General features: G+C 39.7%; 2 protein-coding genes across 2 annotated transcripts; both read right to left on the minus strand.

Annotated features, from left to right (window-relative positions):
• Nucleotides 1-1,172: 1,172 nt before the first annotated feature.
• LOC119995394 (WEB family protein At2g38370-like) lies at nt 1,173-4,534 on the minus strand. The gene is made up of 2 exons (XM_038841873.1): nt 4,127-4,534; nt 1,173-2,950 (listed from the first exon to the last, which is right to left on the minus strand). Exons 1-2 carry the CDS (start codon nt 4,328-4,330, stop codon nt 1,445-1,447), a joined length of 1,710 nt encoding a protein of 569 aa, XP_038697801.1. The 5' UTR covers nt 4,331-4,534; the 3' UTR covers nt 1,173-1,444.
• A 7,224-nt stretch (nt 4,535-11,758) lies between these two features.
• On the minus strand, nt 11,759-13,278 carry LOC119985369 (cationic peroxidase 1-like). Its single transcript, XM_038829659.1, has 4 exons — nt 12,966-13,278; nt 12,677-12,868; nt 12,430-12,595; nt 11,759-12,316 (listed from the first exon to the last, which is right to left on the minus strand). Exons 1-4 carry the CDS (start codon nt 13,206-13,208, stop codon nt 11,931-11,933), a joined length of 987 nt encoding a protein of 328 aa, XP_038685587.1. The 5' UTR covers nt 13,209-13,278; the 3' UTR covers nt 11,759-11,930.
• Between the last annotated feature and the right edge of the window lie 670 nt (nt 13,279-13,948).

Raw genomic sequence — 13,948 nt, forward strand, 5'->3', positions numbered from 1 at the left:
ATTTTGGGATCACTTTTTAAGAATTTCAGAATTTAATATAGCAATGCATGCAATAAGTTGGGCCCGTTGGGCCAATAGCTATCACTTAGAAGAGAATGGGCTGATGGGCCCTTTGTAAAGTACAAAGGTAGTTAATGATTGGGTCCATAAGCTGGTTTGGTGGGCTCTCTTCAAAATGGACTGGCCATGTCCCTCTGCTTTCGTGATACCTTAACGGCGTAACTTTGATCAAAACAATGTGTGGATATCTATTGGGCCAAGCCCATTTCTCGAAGGACTCAGCGTGGCTTGGTCCATTTGACTTTTCTAACTGCATTAGGGGCGGTATTACCCAGAGGAACAAATTCTGGGTGCTACTTTCCTGGAAAATGAGCGAAGGGAAGAAAGAAAACAAGATACAAGCCCCATGAAACTCGAAACACAAAAACCCAATGTGCGTTTGTCCACGACACCCGCTTGCACTCCTATTAAATATGGCAAATGCATCAATTAAAATGTAGAAAATGCAAGTAAAAAAGCAATTGACATATATCTAGTAAATAATCAAATGCTGTTAAACGATTCCTCTGGAGTTGCCATTCACCTGATAAGAGCATCCACAATGGTGCTACTTGTGCACACACTCCAAATTTCACTAAATTATATTCTCTCTCTTCTCATTTCTCTTAGGTGGCACAATTTAATTGGGTGATTGGGTCCCACAATCTATACTATTCATCAACACTCCATACATTCCAACACTCTATATTCATTTGCTTTATTTTCTCTCTCTTCTTTTTCATCATCTCTCTCTTATTTTTCATCACCTCTCTCTTCCTTTTTATCTTCTCTCTCTCTTTCCATCATCTCTCTCTTACTTTTCATCACATCTCTCTTCCTTTTTCATCACCTTTCTCTTCACTATTCATCAATTATCATACACTTCAAAGATCAAGTATGAACTAATTTTTCAAGTGTCATTTTTTATCACAAGTGTGCATGTAGTGCTTAACTTATCAAGAAAGTATCATCTCAAGTACCCATTGTGAACATCTAGCGCTTAATTTATCAAGAAAGTATCATCTCAAGCACTTCAAAATCATCCCATTGTGGATGCTCTAAGATTTAGCACACGACAAACGATAGAGTGATGCATCAACCAAGGAATATCATAACTCGACCAAAGCACGTCGAATCAGAAGGTATCATATTTATATACAAGACAGGTTTAAAAATCCACCGTTAGAATAGCATACTCCAGAATGTCATACAAGCTGAAGCGAAAAATCTTAAGAATAACCTTGAAAAGGATGAGGAAATATAGATACCACTAATATTTTACAACTGCCAACTAGATGAGAAGACTTGACAGGAGGAGGGCCATGCAAGAGGGCAAACGAGGGCAAAGGGAAATGACATGAGAAGTTGGCAGTAAATCTACCGAAGGATAACTCTCAACATAGCATTACCTCAGGTTCAGTGTTGGCTTTGTCTTCTTCTTATGTTGCTTTGTCAAAAGAAGCGAAAACCGAGCAAATCCATACTTCTTTCTCTTCCCAGAAAATTGCTTGTAGCCACTTTCCTTATCAGCTTCCTGTGAAGGTTGTACATTACCATTTTGTTTCCCCAGCATTTGACCAAGTGACACCTTCTTCTTCACAGTTCTTTTTCCTGTTTCAAACTCTTCTGGCAGAAGTAGCTTCCTACTCAATATTTGGCCTATTGATAGCGTAGGCTTCAAAACAGGCACTGTTGATCCATCTCCAGCCAAGTTCAATCCATTCACATCAAGCATAAAAGACTCCCTATGATTGTGAGATGGGTAAGAGCTCTTAAACTTTGTAGATTTGTGTACAGAACACCTTTTCTGCCCATGATCTGACCTCCATCTGCGAAGTGCTTCTTCCACTGCTAGTTTCCCCCTATTTGCAGCCTCTACTCGACTCAAAGCTTCTTCCAATGCCTTCTTACTAGTCTTAACTTCTTCTGTAGCTTTCTCAACCATTTTCAAAATTTCCATTTTTGATACATTTGCTTTATCAACCTGAAGCATTGCCTCAATTACCCTTATCTTGGAAAGTTCATCAGCATCTCGTACCTTGCAGGATAGAGAAGAATACTCTTCATATGAAAGAGTTACTACTTCAGGCTTTTGCAAGCTATTTCCTAAAGTGTAGCCACTACTTGGCAAGGCCTTGATCTCAGCTACAGCAGAGGCTTCGGATGCTCTAGCCGCTTCCTTCACTTTCCTGGCGGCAACCAATCTGGTCTCAGTTGTTTTTATTTTAGCCTTTGTCAGCCCAATTTCAGATATTGCTCTTGAAACTTCTAATCTGGCATTTTCTCCCATCTTTTTGAATTGCTCAGCCTCGCAAGTCAAACGTTGGAGCTCCCTTGAGATGTCCAAATGATTTTCTGAACCATCTTTTATTTCTGTGTCTTTTGCCAGCTGCAGCTTCAGTTTTGTTTCATTCAGCTCTTCCTCAATAGAGGATATTTTTGACAAATTCAGTGCCAACCTCTCACGGGTATTCTCAAGAGAGGTTCTTTCCTTCTCTAGTTTTCTCTTAAGTGATTCAACAGAGGCTCGTATATCGGCAAGATCATTAGTAGTCCTCGAGATGTTCAACTTCGCCTGTTTCAGCTCCATTAAGATTAAACCTGGAGCTGAAGAGGGGCAACTGCCCAAACCTTCAACCAAATTCAAATGGCCAACATGAGTCTCATGGTTTTCTTTGTTAGCTTCTATGCATGCAGGAGTTTCATTAGTATCCTCCACATTCGACTCAGACCTTACATTGAGTTCAGATGCTTGTTTCTGTAGCTTTGATTTTAGTTCATCCACAATCATTTTGGTACTTTCCAGCTCTTTCAATACATCCAAGGCCTCTCTTTCTTTGATAACCAGATCTTTCTCCAACTCTGCTGCCAGCTTCTCCATTTTCACAATGTCAACCTCCTCCATTTCGTGCTGTTGACAACATTGATTAAAAAAAATATTCTAATACCAAGAAAGAAACATAAAACAGATATGAGCCATTTCAAGTGACTGTATGGTGTTCCTTCTAACTTGTATAATAGTGATTGTGCCAAAGAAAATGACTAAATTTTGGGCCAAAAGAAGACTTGAATGTAAAAAAGGAACAAATGAAACGGTAGGGCTATGTTTATCAACAATTACATCCTAGTAGTAGGAATTGCAAACATCCAAGATAATGATAAAACTTCAACCGCAAAGACACTTCTCCTCGTAGAGAAGTCTAAAAGAAAGTTCCAAATGTACGTTCACAGGTAACGGCCCAGGAAGTACTCCATCATAGGCCTATACTTCAGTCAATAGTTAAATCCTCATTTGTTTACCAGATTAGAAACATCATATAAGTCAGCACAGTAACTGGTTGCTACTGTCAATGTAGTGAAAAAAGTATATAGCAATCAGCAAACTTAGGAGCAATGACAAGCTAAGGTTTAACTCTGAACAGACTAGTACAAGTTATATCAAGGAATGAAGGGAACTACGAATAATAAGAGATTGCAGAAACATTTGCCCTAAAACCGCACTCGCACTCGCACAAACATATTATGAATTTCATAAAAGCACAGTAAGCGTACGGTGTATCTCCTTATGAGGCTAATATAATTACAGTACTTCACAATCATCTGGGATGTTTTGTGGCATGTCAATTTGAGATTAGATTCAAAAAAGAAAAACAATCCTTTTGAATTATGTGTGCCTATAATGCCCAAAATCAAAAGAAGTGCCAATAAATTTTGCCTATCTTTTCACACAAGGGCTTAACATCAGCCCTAAATTTTGCAGTGGAAATACATTAACCCTACAAGAAAATTATGATAAAAACGTAAAAGAAAGGATTCAAGCAGCTGGAAATCAACCGAAAAATAAAGGAGAATCCTTTAAAGCAAATTTCAAAGACGGCCATTTTTACTCAAATGGCTTTCTCTACTTTCTAATCAAGTAAACATTATTTTAATCCTTAGCTAAAACCAAGACTAAATGTCAGTATTATAGTGTAAAAAACCAAGGAAAAGTAAAGTTGAAGCAGAATTTCGCACAAAAAAAAAATAGAGAACCACAATGTAAGCTAACTTCGAGTGTGCATGAAGGAGAGGGAAAGACAATGAAAACCTCAAGTTCGGAGATCTTATATTGAGAGGGTTTCCAGTAGCCAATGCCACCAAACCTCGTCGCAGCCTCCTTCACCGACTCAAACGGGGCCGAAGTATCAATCTCCACTCTCCCATTCTCCTCCTTCTTCCCTGAACTCGAATCCACCTCATTACAGCGCATTTTCTCGACAGACTCAAATTCCTCGCCGATAACTGGTTCCATAACCCGACCCGTTTGTAGCTAGGGTTTCTCGGAGTTTAAATGAACAGGAGCACACTAACGGAACCCTAAAATTGAAGGAATCATGAAAGCATGTGATAGTTCTTTAGTTATAATGATGACTATGAAGACGTTTGGAGTCGTGAGAATCGATCAAAAGCACTAGTGCAGAGACTGGCTCAAAGCTCAGTGGACTGCGGAAGAGAATACAGGGGGAAACAGAAGAAGACAATGCAAGTTACACTTTCCTTAAGGATGGAATTATTAAACTACCCCTACTTTTCGCACCTCCTTATTTGCTGCTGTTGATTCCTAACGGGCAATTTGGGGAATACGTATCTCCACGGACTTCTTTGTCCTTTGCGGGTATTCGAGAGGTCAAAAAAGGGTCATGAGTTAAATGGAGTCTACGGACCGGGCCCTACCAAAAGCCCATTATCCACGGCAAGCCCCAGGCCCCAGTTACTTTTGGGATACTGTTTGAGTGGGCTCCAGCACAAAAATTCAGGCCCAAATAACTGGCCCGGCCTTAGCAAAACGATTGTCCTCCCAAGTTTCAAACCTCTGAACTTGAACTTGTCTCTAGGGCTGAGCAGCATTACGAATCACTGAAATACAGAATAATTTAGCCCAGAAAGAAGCCCGTCATCTGCTGGCGGGTAGTTTGAGTGGGCCATTGCAAAATATCTCAGGCCCGACATATATCTATTCTTCTTTTAAGCCCATTCGAGGCATGGACTATCATAGTCACAGGACAAAGTGAAATAAATTGGGCGAATGTCTGAACGGTACTGGCCTACTGGGTCATGCCCCCCATTAAATTAACTTCCCCCTCCATTAAACGTAGCACTTGTGGGTTGTAACGACCATGGGCCACTAGAAACAGTAAATAAACACTGCCCGGCCAGCTATTCCAAACATTTGAATAAATATAAAATAACTTCCCCCTCCATTAAACGTAGCACTTGTGAGTTGTAACGACCATGGGCCACTAGAAACAGTAAATAAACACTGCCCGGCCAGCTATTCCAAACATTTGAATAAATATAAAATAAGGAAGAATTTTGCATGTTAAATCTGTAACATTTTCTTGTCATTAAATGCTCTGGTGTGGGATACCATAATTGACAAGAAATCTAATTCAGTAATTCAATGTGTAGTGGGCTTTTATTAATATTCCAAACACAACACTAATTGCAAACCACCTAAGGCTAATTAGGTTGGGATAAAACCTTCTAAACGAGGGATTCAAGTTCAACTCTCCACGTCAATACCCTAAGTACAACTTACTAGATATATTATATCGAGCATTTAGGCCTATGGTTTCTCTCACGAAACAGAAAACACCAATTGCAAATCCATCTGCTTCTTCTCCCTCCTCTCTGCCTCTCCATTTTTCCTTAAATCTTTGAGAGAAACCCAAAATGTTCACTAGTAACCAAGATGTTCCAGAGAAGTCACTACATATAAAGCAAGATAACAAATTCTTCTCTAAACTTCTCACCAAAGAAGCCAACAATCCGTCTTTTAGAGTGTATAATGGAGGAGTAGCTGGTTCAGTTCCATTTATGTGGGAGTCTCGGCCAGGTACTCCAAAGCACAAACTCTGCGACAGCACTCTTCCTCCTCTAACTCCCCCACCTTCATATTACTATTTCAATTCCAACAAAAAACCCATCAAGAAAAATTCGAGATCCAGTCTCTTGTACTCTTTGTTTCCAAGAATCAATCTCTGGAACAGAAAATCGAATGTGTGCTCAACTCCATCATCATCATCATTATCTTGGTCATCTTTAAACTCTTCTTCTAGCTCTGCTTTGTCTAACTCGATACATTCTGATGAAAGAAGCTCTGTTTCTTCATTATTTTCTGTGGCAGAATATGAAGAAACGCACACTGGATCGCCAAGATCAGTTTTGTGCTTTGGCCTGAACAGAGGAATTGTCTGTCATTTTGGAGGATGCAAGAAATGGTGATCATAATTCATCGAGCAAACTCTGGGCAAGTTACTATGTTCTTGGATTTAAGGGTCTGCTAGTTCATCAATTGTTGTTGAACTTGCAGAATTGAAAATGTATGGTGGTTAATTTACTTTCTACCCTAAAAACTGTATGTTTGATTATGAGATATGAATGACTTAGCCTTAAAATTTTCTTTTATCCTCTGTTTCTTCTATGGTATTGCCTGAGATGCTTAATATTTGTGATAGTATTTGTTAAAAACTGGTATAAAATTCCATTTTATGGAAGATAGATACTCAGCCGTAGACATAATCACATTTGACTTTTGGTCTCACAACTGTACAATAGAACAACGAGTGTGGCACCACCTTTGATTAGTGGTGCCTTTGATTAGTTTATGTCAAGGTGGTCAGGGTTGATAGATATGAATGAGCCACGCATACTCTGTTCAGTTCGCGCATTTATTAGGTGATTTATTGCTTACACACTTTGATGAGCATACTTGATTGGCCATCCATTCCCAATGTCCATTAATTACCGGAAATATAGCTCTTCTCTACTCTGCAAAGTGTCTATCAACAAGGCATATAAAATGGATACTCACTCGTTGGTGAGTGTTGAAAAGGTGTTAAAGGGATAAAAATCCCACATCGATTGTCCAGCCTTTTCCAGGAAGGTGGGCTGGGAACTGCCACGGCCCAATGGGTTGAGATGGTGGGGAGGCTGGCTCTGGGTTGTGCCATCGTGGGATTTTCTACATGGTATCGAAGCAGGTGTGCTCGTCCCCGATGAAAAAGTCCACTCGTTGGACCTTGGGCTTTGATACCCAGTCCACGAGTGCGGGGGAGTGTTGAAAAGGTGTTAAAGGGATAAAAATCCCACATCGATTGTCCAGCCTTTTCCAGGAAGGTGGGCTGGGAACTGCCACGGCCCAATGGGTTGAGATGGTGGGGAGGCTGGACAATCGATGTGGGATTTTTATCCCTTTAACACCTTTTCAACACTCCCCCGCACTCGTGGACTGGGTATCAAAGCCCAAGGTCCATGGACTGGGTATCAATCGTTGTGGCATCAACGCTTAGCTCATCCTTCAGAGCCCATTCTATCCAAGATTTTTCCAAATCTGCATAAATCTTCAATAAGTTGTGATGTATGTCACCTGTCAAAATCTACTAGACTATCATTTCCGTCTTCTGATTCTCATTCCAATAAAATATTTGATTTAGTGCATTCCGATGTTTGGGGTCCAACTCTTGAATCTTTTGATGGCTACAAATATTTTGTTACTTTTGTTGACGACTACTCTCGATTTACTTGGCTGTATCTTTTAAAATCAAAAAGTGATGTTGCCAATGTATTTCAAGATTTTCATCAGCTTGTTCTCACTCAATTCTCAACCAAAATCAAAGTCCTACGATCAGATAATGGCACTGAATTTATGACACACATTATGTCACAATACTTGAGCATGCATGGCATTATTCATCAAACTAGTTGTGTTGGTACTCCACAACAAAATGGAATAGCCGAGAGAAAAAACCGTGACTTATTAGAGAAAACTCGAGCATTAATGTTTCAAATGAGTGTTCCCAAAGTTTTTTGGTCTCAAGGGGTGTCCACGGCAACTTATCTCATTAATCGACTACCAAGTCGCATTTTGCACTTTAACTCTCCTTATGAGTTGTTGACAGGTCAAAAACCAGCTTTAGAGCATCTTAAAGTGTTCGGATGTTCTTGCTATGTACACATTCAAGCTTCCCAGCGTGACAAGTTAGAACCCCGAGCTGTCAAGTGTGTCTTTCTAGGCTATTCACCAACCAAGAAGGGGTATAAATGCTACAATCCTACTACTAGACGGCTCCTTGTTACTAGGGATGTTAGGTTTGAGGAAAATGCTTCTTTCTTCCCTCAAACTAAGCATATATTCAATCAGGGGGAGCTAGATCAATTTCCTTTGCCTATAACAACACCTGAATTGTCAGTACATGATCAGGGTGCTCCTACTCCAGATTCGGTACCTTTGTCTAGTGAATCAAGTAATGGTGACATACCTCAACAAGATACTGCAAGTGAAGTAGTGACACCACCAGCATCAATTTTGGGTGATAGTGTGGCTCTTCCTAAACAACGTCACTCCATTCGTACACGACATCCACCATCCAAACTACAAGACTACATGGTTTACTCGGTAAGACACCCAATCACTGATGTTCTTGGATATCAAAAATTGTCCACTTCACATGCAGCCTATCTTAGCAGTATTTCTAGCAACATGGAACCTCAAAGTTTTCATGAGGCTAACAAACAAGAAGTGTGGCAGCATGCAATGCAAGAAGAGCTTATGGCTCTAGAAGAAAACCACACCTGGAGTATTGTTCCAATACCACCAGATAAACAGGCAGTTGGCAGTCGATGGGTATACAAGATAAAATTCAAGTCTGATGGATCAATTGAGAGGCATAAGGCTCGCTTAGTTGCGCAAGGCTTCACTCAAACTTATGGAGTAGATTATAAGGAGACCTTCGCACCCGTTGCGAAGATGACTACAGTTCGTACATTGCTTTCGGTGGCTGTGAATCATGGATGGTCCTTGTCTCAAATGGACGTTAAAAATGCATTTTTGCATGGTGATCTCAAGGAAGAGGTGTATATGAAATTGCCACCGGGACATCCTCAAAGCAATAATTCTAGTCTTGTGTGCAGGTTGCATAAATCAATCTACGGATTGAAGCAATCTCCTCGTGCATGGTATGCAAAGTTGAGTGCCGTGCTTGAGGAAATTGGTTTCAAAAGGAGTAATGCAGACCATTCTTTATTTGTTCGCACCAGATCCAATGAAAGGTTGGTTGTTCTAATTTATGTTGATGATCTCATTATTACTGGTACTCATGATACAGCTATTCACAACCTTAAAAAGATCCTTCATCAAAGATTTTCTATTAAGGATCTCGGTGCTCTTAAATATTTCCTGGGAATAGAAATGGCCACATCGCACAAAGGGCTTTTCTTGAATCAACGGAAATATGTGTTAGATTTACTTCGTGAAGCAAATATGGTTGATTGCAAATCAGCCAAGACACCGCTAAACAGTAAGCTTCAGCTCTCTATGCATGGTGAGCCTCTTGATTCTGCTCAACCTTATCAACAGTTAGTTGGCAAACTCATCTACCTTACCATCACAAGGCCGGATATTAGTCATGCAGTCAGCCTCGTAAGTCAGTTTATGCATTCTCCTACCATTGATCATATGATCATGGTCAAAAGGATTCTTCGCTACCTAAAGGGATCTGTTGGTCGCGGCATTCTGGTGCAGAATAACGGTCACTCTCAAATTCTTGGATATACCGATGCTGATTGGGCAGGTAATACTCTTGATCGGAAATCCACAACTGGATATTGTGTGTTTATCGGGGGGAACCTGGTTTCATGGAAAAGTAAAAAACAGGCTGTTGTTGCGCGTTCAAGTGCGGAAGCAGAATATCGAGCTATGGCTTCTGCTGCCTCTGAACTTATGTGGTTAAAGGCGTTGCTTATTGACCTTGGTATCTCTACCTCTCAACCTATGACTCTTTGTTGTGATAATCAAGCGGCTATGCACATAGCCTCTAATCCAGTTTTTCATGAACGAACTAAACATATCGAGGTTGATTGTCATTACATTCGGGAACAAGTTCAAGCTCAAGCCATTGCTACTAGATACACTCGGACTCAAGATCAACTTGCGGACATATTCACAAAGGCTCTACCTTCAGCTCAGTTTACTCGAATACTTTCCAAGCTTGGCTCGATCAACCTACTCGATCCAGCTTGAGGGGGAGTATTGGAGGATATTGTGTGATTAGATTAGTTGATTCTATGTCAATAATTGCGGCTGATTATTGTGTGATTAGATTAGTTGATTATGTCAATAATTTCGGCTATGTCAATATCCGAAATTATTGTGTGATTAGATTAGATTAGATTAGTTGATTCTATGTCAATAATTGCGGCTGATTATTGTGTGATTAGATTAGTTGGCCATGTCAATAATTTCGGCTGATATGTCAACAATTCGGCTGATATGTCCATAATTTCGGCTGATTAGATCAATTGATTCTATGTCAATATTTTCGGCTGATTCTATGGCATAATTCTAGTGCTTATATATGTAAGCAATATGAGTTCATGAATAATAAGAATGAAAAGCTTTCTGTCTCTGCATCTTTATTTTCTACATGGTATCGGAGCAGGTGTGCTCGTCCCCGATGAAAAAGTCCACTCGTTGGACCTTGGGCTTTGATACCCAGTCCACGAGTGCGGGGGAGTGTTGAAAAGGTGTTAAAGGGATAAAAATCCCACATCGATTGTCCAGCCTTTTCCAGGAAGGTGGGCTGGGAACTGCCACGGCCCAATGGGTTGAGATGGTGGGGAGGCTGGCTCTGGGTTGTGCCATCGTGGGATTTTCTACAGTGAGATTGATGTATACTCCTTCTCCCACTTCCAAGAGGTGGTCATGGGTTCGAGTAAGGGAGGTGGGCATCCGCCTAATAGAGCCTACAAAGAGTGCCCAGCTCAGGCCCAAAACGCACAATACCACCTTGGGGTCTATCTTGTATTTCCTCTATTTTGCTAGTGCAGGACAACAAGGCATATACGTTAAACATACAAGTATCTGTTGAAAATGATACTATATGAGACACTTCAATCAGGGGTCCTGCTTTATCTAGGTATTATTCTAGTCAGAGTAAGAGGAACAAGTTAAAAACAACCAAAAGAGGAGTCGAAGCTCAAAAGTACTGATTCTCTTTGTTTTATCAATGAAGACGAAGCTACAGAACCTTATAAGACGTTGCATGACCAAACACTTGTTCCTCCGGCTTGATTTGCTCGCCCAAATTGTCGGTACGTTCCATGGATAATGAATATGAGAATCGCCATGTGCGTATGGGCCATGACTTTGATGGTATTATATTAAAGAAGGACAATGCTAGAGACCCCCAAAATTTCCCTAAATCTATATGGCATTAAAATAACCATTGATTAAAACAATACATGTAGGGTCCACTTCACATTAAATGAAAATCTTTTGGGGGTCACTTTTTGGAGATTTCAAACATTATTCATTACAGAATATGGCTACGTGATTCTGGGTGGAGCGGTCTTCATATATTAAAGTCAACTTTTGGGGTTAAATTGTGAGGTGAAATTACATTCTAACAACTCCCAAAGATTTTCAAATATCAGTAGAGAACAACTTGTGTAAATGGGCTTTATAGGAGGGCCCAATGCAGCCCAACCACTACAACTGGGGGTGGTTGGATTCTATGACCACGAGGCCACGACTTAATTAGCTAAATGGGCTACATGGGTCCAATTAATGTAGTGACTGCATAATGAGGTCTCATTGAGGCCCGAAATCTTAGAAAATTTAGGCCCAATTAATAACTGGTTGTAACTTAAGTACTGAACCCATTATGAAAGGAAACAAGGATTGCCACTTAATGGGCTGTCATCGAAGCCCATAATCATAGAAAATTATCCGGCATCCGGCGGGAACAAAGCTTGAATTTCATTGCTACTCTCTTTGATGAGAAACAGTCGCAGTCTCTCCAACAAAGAATTATACAAGTACAGAAAATAAAGACCGAACACAATTAACTCAATCAATTAACTTTCCCACAACTGGTCCTGATCTGGCCGCTGGTGCCAGTGAGTGGGCTCAGATTCCCCATCTTGACCATCGCATTTGCAAAATCAGTTGTGAAAGATCCAGAGTTTGAACTATAAGCAGTAACCTGAGAATCTGTCGAACCCCCACTGAAGAGTTGCTGGTCAGAGTGCATTAGACCCTTTTGACTTATCAAGTTCTTGAAGTAGGCGTTATCAAAAGACGTAGGACTTGTAGTATCTAGTGGAGATAGATTGTTGTCACCACCAGAGGCTGGACAATTTGCCTTTACTGATGCTGCAAATGAAGAATTGATTGTGGTTTCATTGTAAAGTCTGGCTCTGAAGACTGTACACCTTGCTTGGCCTATTGTGTGAGACCCTAAAATAAATTATACACGTAAATAAATTAATAGGTCACCAAATCAAACACACACAACATATATAAATATACACAATATATGAATATATAATGAACAAATTAAATTAATTAACCTGAGAGAGCCACCATTTCCTTTGTTGTGAAACCTTTGTTTGAGAAGGAACTTATGAGTTGGCTAAGGCTAGAACCTGGGCCAGGGAGATTGCTATTGGCAGCATTCAAACTTGCTGTTGTGGAGTCTCTTCTTCCCAATTGAACAGTCCATGAAGGTCCTCCCAACTGAAAATATGATAGAAAATAGTGAGAGATTATTCTTCCAAAATTCATTCATAGTAAGGAACACATATGTAATTGCTTTACAGCGACAACAGAGTCCCTAGCAGCAACTGCTATGATATCAGCACAGGAAACAACTCCACGACATTGACTTTCCAACTGCGATTTTATGGTGTCAATTACGCCAAATCCTCTCAATGAATTGGCATTCGGACCAGCATTTTTCTCTCCAGTGAAATTCGAAGTATCATCCAATAGTACTGATGCGTCACATCCCTAGTGCACATATAACAGAAACAATAAATTTAGAATTAAAAGAGATTAAAAAATAATGTACAGACCAAGCTTCATATCTTAAAAATAATAGCATTACATTGACAAAGCAATCATGAAAATGAAGGCGGAGCAACGATGCACCCATACGAGCTTCCTTAGAGACTGCTGTGTTTACACCACTTTTAATGGTAGCAAGAGCACTGGGGCACGAAGTTCCATAGAAGTTAGATGATAATTGACCAGAAACTATCCCAATGACTGTGAATAAATTATAAAGAAACCACAAACGGAATTTGAGGTTATGTGGAGTTAATAAAGAGAAACAACAATGAGACGCCATAGCTAAATAATGCCTATAAAGATGAATAATGAGATTTCAGCTCTTATATAGTTTGTTTACTGCTTTGTGTACGTTGAGGCTTCGATTGTAGGCTCTATTTATACAAGAGCTATCGGTCGTCTATATGGCATATTCTTGTGTTGGTAAAGTCAATATTTTAAAAACCATGATATATATATATATATATATATAGTTTTTATTAAAATAAAATTTCTTAGGCATGGTAGGAATGTTTATACAAGAGTCCTGGGTCGTCTCTTGTGGCCTCTCTTTTGATTTTTTAAAAAATTTACGAAGGTAATAACTTAATTATAACTATATTTTATCTAGACAGGCTGTATTTGTCTGCCAAACTTATTACATACAATTATTTGCTAGAAAAAATCAATATCATGTACATAATATTCCAATTAGCCATGTCTATGTAATTTGCATCATTGTCAGTGGCCGGCAGATTGCTTTAAACTGTTAACATTAGCCAATTACACCACCCACGTAGAGACAACTTTAATGAGAGATGTTTTGCTTTAAACTGTTAACATTAGCCAATTACACCACCCACGTAGACACAACTTTAATGAGAGATGTTTTGCTTTAAACTGTTAAAGTTGGCCAATTACATGACCCACGTAGACACAACTTTAATGAGAGATGTTAACCTCTATATTATCAGAAATCCACACCCTCATACATGTCAAAAATATTATCCATATCCTCATACATATCAACAATATTGTCCG

This window comes from Tripterygium wilfordii, chromosome 3 (assembly GCF_013401445.1).
Source record: "Tripterygium wilfordii isolate XIE 37 chromosome 3, ASM1340144v1, whole genome shotgun sequence".
Taxonomy (NCBI): Eukaryota; Viridiplantae; Streptophyta; class Magnoliopsida; order Celastrales; family Celastraceae; genus Tripterygium; species Tripterygium wilfordii.